A 19,721-nucleotide genomic window follows, 5' to 3' on the forward strand; every position below is an offset into this window, starting at 1 on the left:
GCTCTTAAATCTGTGATCCTCATTACTAAAGATAACAATAGAAGTTAAAGCACTGTATGAGTGAGTTGTTAGTATCCTTGAGTTTACCATTCTACTGAGAGACTTGGAGATTTTTCATTTGTATAAATTGTGACAAATGAATAAGGCACTGGAGTTGGAGTCAGGACCACCAGGGTTCAGATGCTTCTTCAAATACTTGATGGTTTCATGACCCTGAACAAAATAATTTAAACACCCTCTTTGAAGGTCCCTTCTAGCTTGAAATCTGTGATCTTTCCAAACACATATAATTTTCTAGACTCCTGTATCTCATTGACTAAAGTTTCTATCTGAAAATCTAAACTACAGATTTCCTAAGTTTTGGGTAAGAAATAAGAAACATTGCTTAGGGTTTAGGAAAAAAGGAAAATTAGGAGCTGGTCAGGTCACAATACCCAAGAATTGTGCAACCATTTGTTATAGAACTGAGCAGATTACAAGTTTCACCAAGAAATTAAATAATAATTTACCTTTGGGTCATAATCATTAATTCCACAAATATTTATTGAACAAAGACTGTCCCTTATCCTCGAGTTTGTGCTCTAGTGGGAGTGTTAAGATGCAAAGGTAATAAAATACAAAGAGAGGGATAGGGAGCTTCTGTATCAGTTCACATATGAATTGTTTTGGGGGGGGAGGGGAAGTAGTTGGAATAAGACAGTAATTGGATTTTCATCAAAGGAAAATATACCTTGGACTTTTAAATTATAAACTTCAAATTATCCAGGGCAGCAGAGTTTTATCTAGTGTGTTTGGGAGGATTTTTCCAGTTTACCAGATTGCAGATTCTCTAGTTTCTCTAGGGGACCAAATAATTGTAAATTATTGTAGAATTGTCTTGCTAAAGAAAGCTTGCATCTATCTATACTGTACTTAGGAAACTCTGGTGCCTTTGAAAAAGAACTCAGTATAATCTATACTAGGGCAGGTGCTTGCGTGCTTTCTATGTCAGCAATCATGAGGCCACTTCAGTGTGCTTTTTTGTAATCACTGTATATTAAATCCCCCTTTAATAACATATTCTTACTATAACGTTTAAAATGCTTGGCAACCGACAAAAGCCCCATTCGAGAGGGGGGCAATACATCTATTTAGAAGTAAAGAGGAGTTGCCTTCTGGATTCTATTCATGGATCTATCTGAGCTCTGACCTTTTCTTCAGTTCTTTTCATATTGCAATTACTTTTCTCATGAATGATTTTTCTCCCCCTACCCTTTAACTGCAGAAGTTCTTGAAAAGATCCTAAGGAGAATTGGCAGATGGCTCTAGCATTGAGAACTTGTCTCCCTTTGTTTTGTCTCCTTTGTGGTCTGTCGTCTCAGTTGTGGGACCAATATTGGGAGTTGGAAAATACAGTAGGTGTAGGGGATGGAACATAAAACCAGGGACCAGACCACAAATGTGTGTTTTTGTTTTGAAGCAAAACAAAACAAAGAGAAAAATGTGTCAATTTGGAAAGTGATTGAGGGGAACCAAGTTATTTGATACTGGTCAGGGGGCAGGGTAAAGGATCATAGTCCTTCAACTGGAGGCTTTCAGACAGAGGAGTAAAAAGAAGCCTTTTCGGCCCCTAATATTTCATTATCTACATGGACTTCTTTGAGTGAGGTCACTTTTTTTTAATTTCCTTTTTATAAAGGCCTTCTTTGTGGCTTACAAAAATAGGGAGGCACACCGTGTTCCTTTGCCACGTGGGTCTGACTTTTATAAGTATGTAAATGTGATTTTCCAAAATCTTCTCTGAATTCAGTATTTTCCTCTGTTTTGGGAGCAAGAATGTTGACTACTTTGTCTCAGATTTGTATACATCTATGGTTGTTGTGCAGTAATGATGTTAATGGATTTGTTCTGGCTTTCCTCTTGGAACTCAGTCTTTGAGGCACACACATACATACACATTTGTGTGTCTCTGTATACTATATACACATATGTATTATGTGTGTGTATATATGTACATACATCCACACAAATATATATAATACACACATATTTGTAAGTTTTAAGAAAGATAATTACACTGATACATTTCCTGGCAGAAATTCCCAACTTTTTCAAAGTTTTAAATTGAAGCAAAACACTTGATTGATTAAAAGAAAACTGAAGTTAAACAACAGTATAAATAACCTCCAAATAATTGAAGTCAGAAAAAAGGTGGGCAGAAACTTTGAAAGGTAACACTGCCTTAAAATTTTAGAGCCAATTGTCTCAGGCAAGACATGTGAATATCAAAAGATATTAATAATGCACTAACTATATTAGAAATAACTATAGTTTGCTCAGTAAGGGTCTCTGAAGTATTTTAAAAGCTAGAGTTTTAGCAAATCTGTTTTTCTTCCTTATGGTGTTTTCTTTTGAATTGAGTAGTTATTTAAGAATGTTTTAACTGCTTGCTTAAGTCCTGTCCTTTTTTTTCCCCCTGCACTCTCAAACCACATAATTTTCCTTTTAAATATAAAGATCTTAAGGTAGTCTCAATATTGAAGTATAATGATAATAGTAACTCAGACTTATATGGTGATTTAAGGTCTATAAGATGCTTTTCCCAATGTATCTTAACTCTCAATTAATTTTATTGCTTCTTTGTTAAAGTGTCATTGAACAATATGTGTCCCACACTAAATTCCTAATAACTCCTTTCAGTTATGTAGTGGAAAGAGTACCAAATTGGGTGGTTAGGAGACTTGATCTATAAAACTGACTTTGATAGCTGTGTGATCATTTTTAGCCATTTTCCTTCAACAGATGCCATTTTCATGTTTTCTGAGATGACATGTTGAATTAGATTATTTTTTTAAGATTCCCTTCTAGATCTGAAACACTGTGATTTTGTCTTTAAAGAAAAAAGAAAATCTCCACTTGAATTGTTTTTCCTGGTATAAGAACTAATCTCTCTACTCATGATGAGTCTGTAATGTTATGTGCATTTTTTGAGTAAGAGGTTACATAGAAAGAATACAGTCCTCAACGCACCCATGCTCTCAAAGCTGCTTTGGTGCATTTATTCCTAGTCATATTGATAGTTTGAGCTGAACAGATTGTCCTGAGCTGGAGAAGTATCTATTTAGCAACATATATTTCAAAGTCATCATACCTTGGAAACAGGAGACCTGAGTTCTACTCCTATCCTTCCTGTCCCCTTATTGTGTGATTTTGGGTACCAGTCATTTCTGAGTCTCAATTTGCTCATCTGTACATGATTTCCAAGTTCCTTTGTAGTTTTGATGTTCTCCTACTTTAAATATGGTTTCTAGCTCTCAGTTATTGAGCCTTGACATGTAAAATGGATTAAATCAAATTGGGTTTTATTTCTCTACTGAGGTGGACTAGATTAAGAGAGATATCTTCTTTAACTGCCTATCTTCCAAACAAGTGAGATAACATTTATAAAGTACACCTAGCACACTGCCTGGAATATAGTAGGAGCTAGATAAATGCTTTTGGGATACTTTTAGGTGAATCTCATAGGCTAGTATAGCTTGCTAAGGATATGTCAGATCCCATATCTTGATGTTACTTTTATAAGCTTGATAACAAAGGTATACACATGTGGGTGGATACAAAGATCCTCACTTCCCTGAACCCCTTCTATGTGCAGCAACCATTTACCAAATTCCTAGACTAATGGTAATTATCCACTATGTGCTATTTGCATTAATCATATCACATCCACTGATGAAACATAAAAACCAGGAAACGGGTATATACTTGATTCCATAGCCAACAGAACCATTGAAAATTTTTGAACAGTTAGATGATGTGGTCAAGAACGAACAGCTAGGCAATCAGTGAGTGAAAAATCAGCCCTGACAGACAGTGGCTAGTTTACCCAGCATTTGGAGTATATCAAGGAAGAACAATTATTGAATTCATGAAATGTTTCTGTTTCCATTTGTAGTTGCAAAACTAATAATTGAAATCACTGCTTTTCCTTTGATTATAGCTGTTAGCAAATTGAAATTGTCTATTTCTGTTTCTCCCAAGCCTACTTGAATTTCTCTGATCTTGCATTTCGCACCAGGGAAGCCAGCCTCAACAAATACTTTCATTGTATTAACACTTCTCATCAAGGCAAAAGGCCTTAATTAGGCAAACAAATAATTAGCCTAGAAAAAAGAAGTTCAGGCCAAAACACAATTAATGCAGTTGCTAATTGTTTTTTTCCCCTGCTTGTAGAGTGTGTGAATTGGTTTTTTTTTTTGTTTTTTTTTTCTTTATCATACTTCATAAAACAAAGGAAGGCCAATGACTCATCATGGGTATCAGTCTTTATGGTTACTTGATCCTTTGTGGGTGAGTGCCCTTACCGAGTAAGTGTATATATAATTCTGGTTGGGGGTATTACACTGTTTCCTGTCCACAAATAGATTGAAAGATTAATAAAGTTGATTTCTTTCACTATCTCAAACACAAAATAGTGCCATCAGCTCAAATATGTCTTCATTTGTTTAGAGCAGAAGTTCTTAACCTTGGGGTTTATAAATTTGCTTTGAAAAAAAAGCCTATAACTATATTTTAACATAATCAATTTACTTTGTAATTTTGTGTATTTTTTTTAATGCATTCAAAATGGTTATCCTGAGAAGGAGTCCAAAGAGTTAACCATATTGACTGCCAAAGGAGTCCATGACACAAAAAATGTTGAGTCATTGGTTTGAAAAAGCATCTCTTTTCTGTAGATCAGGTTATTTTGCACAATGTGCATTGAGTTTTGAGGCTCATACATGGATAGTTTGGCTAGTTTTGTGGACTAGACTTCACATTTTTGGAATCTCTCGGGCAACTAGGTTTGTGGAATATTCTTTAATAAATAATTATTTAGTTTAATTTAAAGCACCCAATTAGAGTGTTCTGTTTATAAAGGCGGTGCAATTTCTATTTTTTCAAGTGCAAATGATGTTCTAATTTGGAAGATTCTTTTGTCTGTTTTTAAAGACAGTTGAAGTGGGGGGGGGTATTTTTTTGTTGTTGACAGGAAAAAAGAAATGAAAAACCACAAAGAGGTCACATCCCTCTAGGGCTCCTTGTGATTGTCTGAATCTTAACCCTTTACTAGTCTTATTTCAACAATCTTTTGCCAAACTTTGAATCTAATTCTTTTCTACGAATTGGTTGCATAGAGATCTGAAAAGTTCTCATCTCAGGTACTTTCATGAGATTGTTGGCTATTTTGGATAGTACTTAGTTTTACTTTTGATTCCTAATTTTTTTGCCATTTTGGTCTTTAGATTGATTGAAAATTCTGAAGATTGCCACATGAACTCACACTCACAGCTTCTCTTTGCCTTTTTTTCACACAGAAGTCTTTCTATGAGAGTATTAGAGGGCTTAAATAGCTCTGCAAAATGGGCTCTGTGTGAGTGTGTGTATTTGTGTGTGTGTGTGTGTGTGTGTGTGTGTGTGTGTGTGGCTGGGCACTAGGAATCTAGCCAGTGGATTGTTTAATAAGCCTTCCTGGATGTTAAACATGTACATTTGTGTACATCAGTTTTTGGGGAAGAGTTGATTGTTTAAGTAAACAGTAAGAAGTCACCAGAGCCAGTAGTGGTATTTATGATGAAACTTTGGTCTTTTCTTTTTTTTTTTTTATTTAACTTTTAACATTTATTTTCACAAAATTTTGGGTTACAAATTTTCTCCCCTTTTATCCCCCCCCCCCCCCAAACCCAAGCATTGTAATTGCCCCTGTAACCAATCTGCTCTCTCTTCTATCCTCCCTCTCTGCCCTTGTCTCTGTCTTCTCTTTTGTCCTGTAGGGCAAGATAGCTTTCTTTACCTCTTAACCTGTATTTCTTATTTCCTAGTGGTAAGAACATTACAGTTGATCCTAACACTTTGAGTTCCAACTTCTTTAGCTCCCTCCCTCTCCACCCCTTCCCTTTGGAAGGCAAGCAATTCAATATAGGCCAAATCTGTGTAGTTTTGCAAATGACTTCCATAATAGTTGTGTTGTATAGGACTAATTATATTTCCCTCCATCCTATCCTGTCCCCCATTACTTCTATTCTCTTATGATCCTTTCCCTCCCCATGAGTGTCGACCTCGGATTGCATTCTCCTCCCCATGCCCTCCCCTCTATCATCCCCCCCACCCTGCTTGTGCCCTTGTCCCCCACTCTCCTGTATTGTGAGATAGGTTTTCCTATCAAAATGAGTGTGCATTTTATTCTTTCCTTTAGTGGAATGTGATGAGAGTAGACCTCATGAAACTTTGGTCTTTTCAAATATATCTTCAGTTGTTCTATACCATAAGGAATGAAATCGATTCTATTTGAATTGGAAAATTTCAACTTTTAACCTTTGATGAACTTTGGATGTGTCTATAGTGCCTGAGTCTCTCATTTAATGCTAACCTGGGGAAATGTTCACATACCATGGAATTTACAGGAGAATTCCATTCATCACTGTCAGAGTCAGATTAAAGTGTGAGTTAAAAAGTAATACATTAACCAGGGCTGATGCTAAGGATTACTTATGTAGATCTCTAAAAACAATCAGTGTCTTGCACATAGTGAAAAATAGAAGTATAGCTAGTGGTATTTGGGGTCACAACATATGCTCATACATTCCAGGGCTGGAGAATTTATTTTTAATTTTTTCCCCAAGTGTTCTACACTTTGAGGGAAGAATTGCCTTTTAGTTATTCCAACCTGAGAAACATCTGGTGTCTCCCCTCCAAGCAGACAAGCTACTCTTATTCTAAAGATATCACCCATGCAAGACCAGAAGTTGCTTATGAAAGGCATTGATTACATTTGCAAAGAAAAGAGAAGCAGAAAAATTAATAAAACATTTGTCTCTTGTTTTAAGCAAGGAGAAGTGTCTGAAAACTGATGGGATGAATTTATCTTAGGAAAGCTTGTTATGGTTAATGATGTAGATTGTCTCCATTAGATATTTCCCACTTAAACCCTTAGGAAAGTCTATTTCTAAGCTCCTGTGTGGGAGCAAAGTCTTTAAGACACTACATGCTAGACCTTTGCTTCTAGTGAATTGAAATATTCCATGATTTAAAAGCATGGCTTTTGTAAGAGAGCTCTAATGATATTTTTCTTGCATTGCGACTCTGTATAATAGTACTGAAGGCTCACAAATACATAGCACTTTAAGGCTTATAAAGCACATTTGTCATAACTTTACTGTAAATGACATAGTAAAAAGAGTATTATATCTATTTTATATGGGACAAAACTGAAGCCTGGAGAGTTTTATTTAAATTGGTCAGTGTCAGATAGCCAATAAGCAGCGGTCAGGACTATTTAAGTCCTACCGTTGGTCTTATCACTGAATTATGCGGCCTCTGTAATATTACATTAGTGCCAAGGTTTCACACTCATTTATTTCTATTGTAAGTGGATGTGGGAGGCAGGAGGAGTAGGCATGCAGAAGAAGGTACTTTGAAAATCTGGCTGCTGATTCTTCTTTTGTGTACTTGTGAAAGCCACACACTCTTGTGGTGCACAGAAAACACTGTGCATTTGTAGTAGATAACAATCACAAACAATCATATGGTGAAAAAAACCATCACAAATATACTTTTAAAACCTAGTTATAAATTTTATTCAACTATGATTTCTAACTAGGAAGACAGTATCTGCCTCATTCTTTGGCTTACTTTTTCTTTGAGGGCATGTAGAAGACTTAGAAATAATGTTTAAAGTAGTGCTTGTAGGTTTTAAACTGCATCTCCTGAATTGAGCAAGCTTCCCCAAGTGTTCTAGAAGTATATATTGGAGAGGCAGTCTAGGTTAGTGGAAAGAGGCCTGATTTGGAATCTGGAGAACCTGGGATCTTGGGTCCTTTTCTATTTCATTCCTTTGACCCCATTTGATCAGTTAGTGTTACTTCCAGGCTCATCTTCTCCCTTCCCCCATTCTTCCCAGATACACAGTTCTGTTATTGTGTTCTGTCCAAACCACAAACATCCCACAGTTGCATCCCTTATTTTCAAAATGGGCCATCAATGCCTGTTTTTGGCATCAGACCTTACAGTATGTGGGGAAATCCAAATTTATTAGCATCACTGACCAGGTGTGCAATTCAGTTATGTTAGGCTTAACTTTTTAAAAAAGACAATCAGGTTCTCTCTCTCTCTCTCTCTCTCTCTCTCTCTCTCTCTCTCTCTCTTTCATTCCCTCCCTTCCACTTTCCCTTCCACTCTCACTTTCTTCTCTCTCCTCTCTCCCCTCTATTTTCTTCTTCCCTCTTTTGTCTAACTTTCTCTCTCCCCTCTTTTCCTTTCTCTATTTTCCTCTCTCCCTCTCTCTTTCTCTTTCCCCTAACCTCTTTCTCTCTCCCTCCCCTTCTCTGTCTTTTTCCCTTCTGGTGACCAGTTAACTGATGAATAGTCAGGTACAGTAGAAGTGTTTGTATGAAATGTCTGCCTGCTGTGGTCAATCAGAAACCTCTTTCCAAACACAATGGATTAAAGAGGTTTTTGTTGAGGTATAGCAGGCTGGGCAAGACAGAGTTCAAATGAATGGATAATAAATCAAGAGTTGATTCTGGCAGGAAAAATGAGAACCTGGCAATTAAATATTCTGAGCTGATTGTTAAAAGCTTATAATTAGGTTTAAAGAAATTGAGCACAGGATGGATATTTTGGGGGTCAGACCACCAATGCAAATTTTGATGATAAAACTTTTTTGTTATTGTTGAAGTCATTTCAGTTGTGTCTGCTTCTTTGACTCTTTTTGGGGTTTTCTTGGCAAAGATACTAGAGTGGTTTGCCATTTCCTTCTCCAGCTCATTTTACAGATGAGGAAACTGAGGCAAACAGGGTGAAGTGACTTTCCCAGGGTCACACAGCTAGTAACTGTTTGAGGCCAGATTTGAACTCAGGAAAAGGAGTCTTCCTGACTCTAGGCCTGGCACTCTATCTACTGTGCCACCTAGCTGCCCAAAAAAACCTTAGACAACTTACATATTTGTACTTGGGAAGGGAGCTGAGGAGCAAATGGTGAGTATGGGTTTGGTGCAGTCATGAAGAAACACTGGGTACGAGGATTGAGGAAGTCATCATTCTGCTCTTGGCTTTGTCATTAATTTGTTGTGTGATCGAAGAGAGCGTAAGCCTAAGATTAGAAAAGACTTTAGGGGTCATGTAGACCAGTCCCCTCATTTTATAGAAAAGGAAACTGAATCAGGCCCAGAGGGAAGTGGCATCTTTGGACAAGTCCCTTCTGTTCCCTGGGTATCCAAACACATGAGATGAGGATTGAGAGAAATGATCTAAAATGATGTAGTTTTTACTACCCCCTTGCCCCTAATCTCTGCCCATTGAAATTCTACCCATTCTTTGAAACACAAGCCAAATGTTACCTCCTCTGAGCTGCCTACCCCGATGTTCTTCCCTAATAAGAGGTTTTGCATGGCATTTTTTTAGACTACTCTTAGGTGCACCTAACGTATTCTATTTTGCAGGCTAATTATGTGTATATGTAATGTTTTCCCTATTGGATTGAAAGCATCATTCAATTCAGCAAATTCAGTTCAGCTCTTGATGGCTAGAGCTTTCTACTTGGAGCCAAGAGGACCTAAGTTTGAGTCTTTCCTTGCATATTTTTACTAGTTGTGTAACTCTGACCTCTTTGAATATCAGTTTCCTCATCTATAAAGTGAGGATAATCACATGTGTAAAATGTTTTGCAAACTTTAAAGTTTTCTATCAATCTAAGGTATTAATAATAAGAATTAATTTATTAAGTGTCTTCTGTGGCCAAGATACTGTGCTAGGTGCTGAAAATAGAAAGATAAACATTGATAAAGTTTGAGTTGAGAGTAGGGGAGAGTACCTTCAAAGTACACAAATCAGTACAAAGCAAAGGAAAGTGTGATAGACATAAAGGAGAAATCCAACCAAAGTGTTCTTGGGATATTTCAGAAGGGAGAGAGGTTAAGTGGCTTGCTTTCAACTGGGATATTGGGAAAGCTTTTTAATGGAGGAGATGACCCTGGAACTAAGCCTTGAAGAAAGATGAGCAGAGATGATGTGGAATTGTCTTTTGGGGATGAGAACTGTGGCTTGTGCTTATGTATTGAAGTGGTTAAGAAAAAAACCCAAACCCAGAACAAGTTTAGAAAAGAGCTAGTAAGCAAATTTAGATTAGAGGTATTGTGTGAAGAAGGAAAGAATGTGTGGAGTAAGGTTGGATGGGTAGGTTGGCACCAGATTATAGAGGGCCTTAAGGGCTCAGCTGAGGAGTTTATATTTTATCTTAGAGGGGAAGGGGGAAGGAATAAGCATTTATATAGCATCCGCTAAGTGCTAGCTACTGTACTAAGTGCTTTACAATTATTTATTATCTCATTTGATTCTCAAAACAACCCTGGGAGGTAGGTGCTGTTATTTTCTCCATTTTTCAGTTGAGGAAACTGAGGCACTTGCCCAGGGTCATACAGCTAGTAAGTGACTGAGGCTGGATTTGAATTCATGTCTTTCTGACTTCAGGCCTAGGGCTCTATCCATCCACCTAGCTGCTCCTGTTAGAGGTTACAAGGAACCCTTTAAACCTTTTTTAAAGTAGGGAGTGATATGCTCAGTCCTGTGCATTAGAAAGTTTATTTTTGTATCTGTGTGAAGGATAGATCAGAGAGACTCTGGAGGCAGTGAGAACAGGGAGCAGCTTTTTATTGCTTCAGGTGAGATGTGTTGACAGCCTGACTGGGAGGGGGGTGGCAGGAGTGGGTGGCATGTGAGCTCGCTATATTGTGGAGGTGGAAATGAGAAGACTTGGCAGCAGTTTGGATGTGTGTGTGTGTGTGTGTGTGTGTGTCTGTGTGTATGTGTAGTAGCATAAAGGATAGAGAATAAAAATGACAGGTTTTGAGCTTGGGGCAGTGGTATTTTCAGTAGAAACAGAGAACGTAGGGAGTGTGGTTGAGGTCATGGATTCATTCTGTGATGCCTTGAGTGTGTGGTGCTAGGAAGGAACCATCGTTTATTCCTTTGCTGCCCCCACCCACCCCAGTACCTGACACAGTAATCTATACATAGTGGATACTTAACAAATGTTATTAATTTAATTTTGTTTTTTGAGCAGCAGGAAGTTTTACTAAAAGAAAGGAAAAACCCACCCTATATCTCATAGCAACCATCTTTTCGTATGGTTGTGAAATCTTTTCATGTCTGGTTCTTTATTGGCATGAACCATTTCTGCAAAGGGAACTGTTCCTTTTACAGTCTGCCTCTCTCTCTCTCTCTCTCTCTCTCTCTCTCTCTCGAGTTAAATTGAATTTTAAGGTCCCAATATTCAGTGATTTTATGGGAAAGAAAAACTCTATAAAGATAAGAGTCATGCTAATTTATGGTCTGACCAGGACTGAGTGATAGAGGTCCTTGTGCTTCTTTAGCTCAAGAAGAGATCTGTGGACCTTCTAATAACTACCATGTGTTTCTCTAGAAGAATAATGAATTGTTAATTATCATCTGAAAATGATTTAGGTTTTCTCTTAATTACAGAAATGCAAATTGAGAAAACTTTGAAATATTACCTTAAACTCCGCAATGAAATAGTCAATTTCAGTTGTCAGTGTTGGGGTTGTTGGGGACAATAGGGACTTTAATTAGTTTATTCAGTCATTTTGTCAGCAAGCATTCATTAAGCACCAACTGTGTGCCAGATCCTGTACTAGGTGCTATAGATATAAAGATCAAAGGGAGAGAGTCCTTGTCCTCAAGGCGCCTACATCCCACTAAGGGAACACATGTTCAGATAAATGCAGGACATACAGAATAGGTGCAGTGTGTTAAAGGAAGTGGAATGGAGAAAAGCTAGGGAAATCAGGAAAAAGTCTTAGGACTGGAGAATATTCTAAGGTTTGGAAGAAAGCTAGTGCAAAAGCATAGACTTCAAGAAAGATTTCTTGTTATACATCCAAGAGACAAATACTGAGTGCGTGATAGAGAGAAGTAATCAGTCTGGAAAGATAGGTTGGAGGCAGATTATGAGAGGTTTTATGTGCTATAAAGGGGAGTTTATATTTTAACCTAGAGGTGATAGGCAGTCATCAGACCTTCTTGAGCAGTGCAATAATATGGTCAGACCTGTGCGTTAGGAACATAAATTTGGCAGCTTTGTAGAGGATATATTAGAGAGAGGAGAGGCTGGCTACAGGGAGACAGATTACAAGGTTAGTGAGGTATTTTAGACAAGAGGTAATGGCCTGAACTATGGTGAGTTGTGTAGTATGAGTAGAAAGAAGGAGGTAAAATTGGTAAGATTTGACAACTGATTACATTTAGGGGATGAGTTAGAGGGAAGAGTTGAAGATTACTTTGAGGTTGCAACTCCTGGAACTGGAAGAATTCTGGTGTCTTCATGAATCCTTATTTTACTATCCTTCCCACTCTGTGTCATCTGCAAGTTTGATAGGCATGCCAGTATTGTATCTAAGTGACTGATAAAATTGTTAAATAGCACAGGACCAAACACAGGTCCCAGAGGCAAGACCCTGGAGATCTCCTTCCAAGTTGACATTAAACTGTTGACTACTCTTTGGGTCTGGTCTTCCATCTGCTTTAGAATCCACCTAATTTAATTATTGTATTAACCCCCTCAATTTTTTTTCCTCTCTTTTTCTATCCTGGGAGCTTTATCAAATGTTTTAAGAAAATTAAGATAAATTGCATCTGTAATGTTCCCCTGATTTCCCAGGTAATAACCTTGTCAAAAAAAAAAAAGGAAGTCTGGCTTGACCTCTCCTTGTGGAAGCCATGCTGACTATGATCACTTCTCTTTCTAAGTGTTGATTAGTGTTGAAGCAAATAGATTGAGTCATTCATTGTTGTGTTTAGTAATCAAATCAATTAGAATTCTACTTTTATTACTTATATCAAGAAGTTGTTTGGAGGATGGTTGCCTGTTAAAGTCATCTTTCCATCAACCAGGTTTACTTATGTCAGACAAGAATTCTGTCTGATGTACTTTTGTGGAAGTACTTTCAGAAAGCCCTAGAAATTACTTCATATACTACAAGGTTTGTAGTGGTAGTTAATTAAATTTTAAAACTTTAATTAAATCTGCTGCATTACTGAATTTCAATTATCTATAAATTTGGAACCTCAGTTTTTTGCCTCTATACTATCTGTTAATATGATCTAGAATTTTACTAAGAATTGAAGTCGAGTTCATTGGCTTATGGTTTTCAGTTTCTATTGTTTTTTTTAATAGAAAAACAGGATAAAATATTTTCTTTTAGGAATGTGATAGTAAATGTTTAACAGCCAGCTCTGTAGGGAAGAAAATGTTCATGCCATACTTTTAACTTAATCTGCCTTTTTTAACATTTTCTCTATCACTTTCCTAAGTCTAGACAGTCTACACAGAATAAATCAAGACCTTATGTGTAGCATTTGCCCATTTCCAAGGTGAAAATGTTTGCACTGACAAATTAATAGTTTTAATAGTAAATTTGAGCTGACTCAAGTGCACTCCTACTTTACCTAACCCTGTGGTACTTTCAAAGATCATTGACAGTGACCCAACAATTGTATTTACCAGTTCTTTCAATATCTAAAGAAATAGTTTGTCTATAATCTCATTTTATGGTCTAGGACAGATGATTTGGACTTATGCAAAAATTACCCTCTTCTCCATAATTTTTGGAAATACGATCGTTAGTTCTTGCCCTTATTTCTAGCATTTCCTCTGAAGAAGTTGAGTTGGCAAAGTGCTTAGGAGGGTCATTATTTCATCTGAGCTGTCTTATCTCTTTGTCAGGTTAACACTTTAATTGCCTTTTTTTTTTTTTTTGGCACCTCTTAATACCTTGAAAGTCACACCAGACTTTCTTTCCCTACTTTTTTACCAATTTGTTTTACTTACCTCCTTAGGTTCCTTCACCTTTTCTTCCTCAAATCTTTCTGCCGCAGTCTTCTATTCTTTCTCTTTTTTTCTCCTTCACATTGAATCCTCCTTCAGTAGGACTCCTTCTTCACCTTCAATTTTTGCTGGAGTTCTCCAAAACGTATCCTCCTGTTCAATCACTGACCTTCTTAGTATTTCTAATACCCAACAAATCACCTCCATAATTCCTTTTTCATCTCCTTGCCCATCCTTTTATATAACTCTTCTTTGGAAGTTGGATGTAGGTTACAATCTTGGCTTTCTTGTTACCATGACAGAATGTCAGAGCTGGAAGGGACTGTATGATAGCTAGTGTTAGTGTTGTCAGGGCCCTTAGAGATCAGCTAATTTAATCCTTACATTTTAGAGAGGCAGAAACTGAGATTCAAGGCAGATAAATGACTTGGCCAGCATCACACAGGTAGGTGGTTAGGAAAGCCAAGAGTATAAAACTATTTCACTATTGCTGTTCTTCTGAAGAGGAATGGAATCCCATGGGAAGTCTATGCCACAGTATTAAAGCATTGGATAGCATTTAAGAAAATCTTATTTGGTGGATAAAATTCTTGCAGGGAAAGCAGATGGAACTTCAGAAAAGGACCGTTTTTATTGAGGGAGGAATCTCTACTCAAGGTGAATCTTTTCTGAGGGAAGTATGATCTGGAAGGACCCTTAGAGTTCATCTGCTCCAACCCTTTCCTTTTACAGATGAGGAAACTGAGTCACAGAGAGGTTAAGCCATTGGCCAAAGTCACACAGATAGTAAGGGGATGAGGTAGGGCTTGACCTTGGGTTCTATGATATGAAGTTATGCATGCTTTTGTCTGTCCTGCACTGCTTTTCCATAATTAATTTGTGAGAGTGCTGCATGCGTGTTTGAGTTTTAAGAGCACAGGACAATAGACAATACTTGCTGAAATGGATTGAATTTTGTGAATAATTTTACTTCAATCTGATGGAGGCTGTTTCTTCTCCACAGGCACGATGAAGGTGAAGAGTTCTGGCATCCAAGTGGGAGACCTTATCATCGTTGAAAAGGTTAATATAAACATGTGGCTATTGAAATTCTTCTGTCTTTGTTGGCGTGCACCAAGTTTTCTTTCAGTTAATCTGAATGTGTACTTTGTGGATTGAAAAAACTAATTGTGTGTTTGCTATTTAGTGGTAAATCTAATTCCTTTTCCTGGACACATTTTATCTTCCACTTTATTAGGAGGTTGGAGAACAAGGTGGGAAATCCCACAGTTTGTGTGTACTCACTAGTAATGACATGGTGGTGGATCCCAAATTTTGACTTTCAGTTTTGGTTGTTTTTTGCAGTCTAGGACTTTTATTCTCATAATGGGATTACGTATGTTAGAAAGCTGCTATTTAAGTAGGCAAGTAACCTTGCACAGCAGAATGAACACTGACTCTAGATTAAGGAGACCTGAGTTCAAACCCTTCCACTGATGCTTAGTTCATATGTGACTTTTGGCAAGTCAGTGTTTCTGGGCTTCAGTTTACTCATCTGTAAAATGAAGATTAGATTATTTCTGAAGTCCCTTTGATTTCTAGATTTATGATCCTATGTATAGTTTGTAAGTTTTCTTACCTAGTATTAATAGTCCTCCATCTTTAAATAAATATATTTTGGCAGTGTTTAGTAGACATGTTTTTATGGTGAATGGAGTATAGCAAAAAGTAATTTAAACAACAATGTTGGGAATGTATTAAAAAATTCAATTTTTTGAAAACTTTACTACCTTAATGGAGCAGCATTAAGATGAACTACAGCGTCCTTGACTAAGCTATAAAATCTTCATGTTATCACCTTAATTTCTTTGCACTGCATTTATTAATGTGTGGGGTCTGAGACATGGGGGGTGGCAGGAGGGGTGACAAGTCAGCAGAATAATATTTAATCAGAGGAGACTTGTGCCTTGACTCCTTTCTGAGGAAAATGGCCATGCCCTTTTCAAAGGGATTAAAGTAGATGATACTAATGTGATTTCAGGGGAGAGTGAGATGTTTCAGACAGAAGTGCACACCCCCCTCTCTTTAAGCTGCTTCTGTTTATAATTATACTGTATTACCATTTCTGTTTTCCCTTCCTTCAGAAGATGACTTTCATTAGTTCTAGATATTTTTCCCATCTATGTATATTTTCCCCTCAAAAAAAAAACACCAACAAGTAAGAAAATTAGTAGAAACAGAACTAAAGTGTAGGAAGAGTATTTGTAGCATTGCTAACAGAGAACTCCTTGGAAGAAAGCCAATAGTAGCCTTAAGCTCTAAGCTGGTGATGCTTTGATGGGAATCACTGGAGGTAATGGTTGGATTCTCTGGAAGCCCTGGAACTCCCTTTCTGTGATTGGATTTCTATGGTGGATTAGTACAATAGCAGCAACTTGCAAGATTTTTCAGATTCAAAACAAAATAAATCCCTAAATCTCTATTTGACAAAGAAGGAAACTTAACAGAGGCTGTGGGCTTTAAAAAAATTTTTTTTTGTTGTGGGGGGTAGCAATGGGAGGAGGGTGGTAGTGGATAGAGCATGCACATGTGTACACAATAACACTCTTTCTTTTCATAATGCAGAACCAACGGGTCCCTGCTGACATGATCTTCCTGAGGACATCAGAAAAAAATGGTAAACATCTGGGATCAATTTTGGAAATAACCATTAACCTTTCAGTGGTTATTTGGCAAAACAATAATTTGAAAATGTAACAGAAGGAGATATAATTTTGGAGTCAGAGAGATGAATCAAAAACATTTTTATGATGGGTAGCCTTTCCCCTCCCCCTTCCTTTTCTTTGTGGGGGTGATTTATGTGATGGTAGGTTTTGATAATTAAAAAGATTCAACTGACTGGACCCACGTCGAGTCACAGCTGGCAAAGTCACACAGTGGCTCACGTTCCATGGAGAGTTAAATAAATACTGCCTGTTATCACTCTCTTCTTGGCAGAGTTAGGCTTAGCTTCAGGAGCTGCTGGTGGAGGAGGAAGTGTTTCTAACATAGAGGCTTTAAACAGCAGTTGTCTCTCTTCTAGAAAATTCCTTCAAGATGTGGTGATATATGGCATTAAAGAACCAGGAAAAGAAGCCTGCCTTTTTCATAAGCTCCTCATGAATGACAGGGGCTCTCCCTTTCCTGGGCCTGTCCGTTTGTTTATTGTGATAGCCTGTGTTTGCTCGACTGAACGACTCAGCTGGCGATAGCTGCAGTGTGTGGCTGCCACTATTCACCCGTCTCTTTGCCAGCAGGCTTTGAAATCTCCCTACTTTAATATTTTTAAGCTGCTCTGAGTAAATGGTGCCATTTTTCCTGTGGCCAATAGTCAGGCATGATTCTAGAGACCTTTTAACCTCTGAAAGCCAGAATGTATTTTCCTTTGAGGTTCTTGTGGCCTGCTCTAGGTGGTTTGGGTCTTTTCCTTCTATATTTTTGAAAAAAAAAAATGAATAGGAAGGAGGTGGGGAGGAGGGTTTTCTAGTTAGAACTGTCTTGTTGTGACTTTGGCTTTAATACAGATGTACTTTTTTTTTTTTTGGAAGGGTAAACTAGGAGATAGAGATAGATATATATGATAGAGAGAGAATATTTATATGTCTATGTATATGTAAATATATAGAGAGGGAGAGAGTGCATATGTGTATATATGTGCATATATGTATGTATACATACACAGAGAGAGAATATGATATAATGGAAAGAGTCTTAGTCCTAGTCTTAGAGTGGGAGGAACAGAGTCTTGGCTCTATTGTTTAATACTAGCTGTATGACTCTGGGCAAGCCATTTCACCTTGGTAAATCTCAGTTTCCTCATTTGTAAAATTAGTATGCTAATACTTTCACCGTTTACTTCCCAGAGTTGTTGTGAGGAAAGTTCTTTGTAAAACTTAATGTGCTTAGTAATGGGGAGTTCTTATTGCCATTTGGTGTTGGTAGTAGTAGTAGTAATAATAATAGTCACTAAACATTTATGAAGTGCCTGCAATGTGGAATGCACTGTGCTAAGCTCTAGGGATACAAAGAAAGGTAAAAGACAATTCCTGCCCTCCAGGACCTCACAGTCTAATGGAGGAGACAACATACAGCCAACTATGGATGAAGAAGCTCTATATAGGATAAATACAAAATAATCAATGGAGAGAAGGCACTTGAATTAGTAGAGATTGAGAGAGGCTTCCTGTAGAAAGTGTAATTTTAGCTGGGACATGAAGAAAGCCAGGAGGTGGAGATGAAGAAAGTGAGCATTCCATGCCTGATAGACAGCAAGTGAAAATGCCTATGAGCTTATAGCCCCAAATTTCATTTAGCTACAAAAAATAATCATTTTATCCACCTGTACAATAGTCTGCCAAACATTAGACAAGAACAATAGGAAGATAGTACTCCTCTCAAGACCATTCATATCAAAACTCTACCTGATAGCAGATGAGAAAAATGATCATGATAGTACTACTAATAGTAATACCTAGCAGCATTTTAAAGTTTACAAAGAAATTGACATACATGATCATGTTTAATCTCAATCTTCTCCAGTAGTTCCCATAGGTATTATTATATAGTATGGTGCAAAGATATTTGCCTTAAAGTCAGAAGACCTGATTTTTAATACATGTCTGGTGCTTAGCACCTTTGTCACTTTGGGCAAATCACTTAACACTTTGAGTCTCTGTTTCTTCATTTGTAAAAGAAAGGAGTTGGGCTAAATTGCCTCTGAGATTCCATTTCCAGATCTACAGTCCCATGATTCCCATCTTATTGATGAGGGAAATGAAGCCTGGAAAGGTGATGACTTGTGCATGGTGATACAACTAATGAGAGGCTCTTCTTCTCTGGGTCTCTATTCATTATTCCGTTCTGCTTTCAGGAATACCTAAATTCTCTCCCTTTCTTCAGAAAGCAGTTTAGGAGTTCATCCTTGATAGTACTACAGTTATTCTTCTTGAAGTGTTACTGCAAATGCAGAGAATTTTAAATAACTTTATATATGTGTGTGTATATATATATATGTATATATATATACAAGACATCTCTCAAGACATATCTCTCTACATACATACTTGTAACATATATGTATGCGTATGCACACACACAGTGGGTCCTAGAATCCTTAGTTCAGTTTTAGCTTAAAATTAGACTAAGACTTTTGGGCCTTTGTCACTGATTAGCCCTGTGATTGTGGACAAGTCACTTAATCCCAGTGCCCTAGGTAGCTCTATAAAACTACAGATTACCGGGAATTGTGTAGAACTGCATTGATACAGGGAATATCCTCATCTGGGAGTTCCTTTTATTAGTGAAGTTGTCCCTTTCCCTCTCCATCTCTCTGTTTATAGAATAATAATAGTAATGTTTATATGATTTTTAAAGTTTTTAGAGTGCTTTATAAACAGTATTTCTTTTTTGTTAATATTCTTTTTTTTTATTTTGAGTTCCATCTTCTCTTCCCCTCCCCCATTGAGAAGGCAGGCAGTGTGATACTCATTATACATGTGAAGTCATGCAAAGCATATTTGCATGTTAACCATGTACAAACAGTAATTCATTTGATTCTCATAACTTTGTGGAGTAGATGTTCTTATTATCCTCATTTTAAGATCAAGAGACTGAAGCTCAGAGGGCTTAGATGGTTTTCCCAGAGTCACACAGCTGCCAAGTTTCTGAGATGAATTTTGAGCTCAAGTCTTATTGACTTTACTATCCAGCTCTCAGTATTGGCTGCACAAGGCTGCCTGTAGAATGTGTTGTGAAATACTCAATTCATGACTGCAGAGTAAGGCCTTTGTTTTTAAGGAATTCATCCTCAATCTTCATTTAACTAATTGTGACAAATCAGTGCTTC

At 37.3% G+C, this 19,721-nt stretch overlaps 1 protein-coding gene across 8 annotated transcripts in view; it reads left to right on the forward strand.

Moving 5' to 3' along the window:
* ATP9A (ATPase phospholipid transporting 9A (putative)) overlaps positions 1 to 19,721 on the forward strand; it is a 156,359-nt gene that overhangs the window by 41,313 nt on the left and 95,325 nt on the right. For all 8 annotated transcript variants that reach the window (XR_011972344.1, XM_072633539.1, XM_072633535.1 and 5 more), the window contains exons 5-6: positions 14,862 to 14,920; positions 16,463 to 16,514. Coding sequence is in view for 7 of the 8 variants with exons in the window: in XM_072633539.1 (XP_072489640.1) it covers positions 14,862 to 14,920; positions 16,463 to 16,514 (111 nt within the window). In the remaining variant the exon portion in view is untranslated. The remainder of the gene's footprint in view (positions 1 to 14,861; positions 14,921 to 16,462; positions 16,515 to 19,721) is intronic.

Source organism: Notamacropus eugenii, chromosome 1 (assembly GCF_028372415.1).
Source record: "Notamacropus eugenii isolate mMacEug1 chromosome 1, mMacEug1.pri_v2, whole genome shotgun sequence".
Classification (NCBI taxonomy): domain Eukaryota; kingdom Metazoa; phylum Chordata; class Mammalia; order Diprotodontia; family Macropodidae; genus Notamacropus; species Notamacropus eugenii.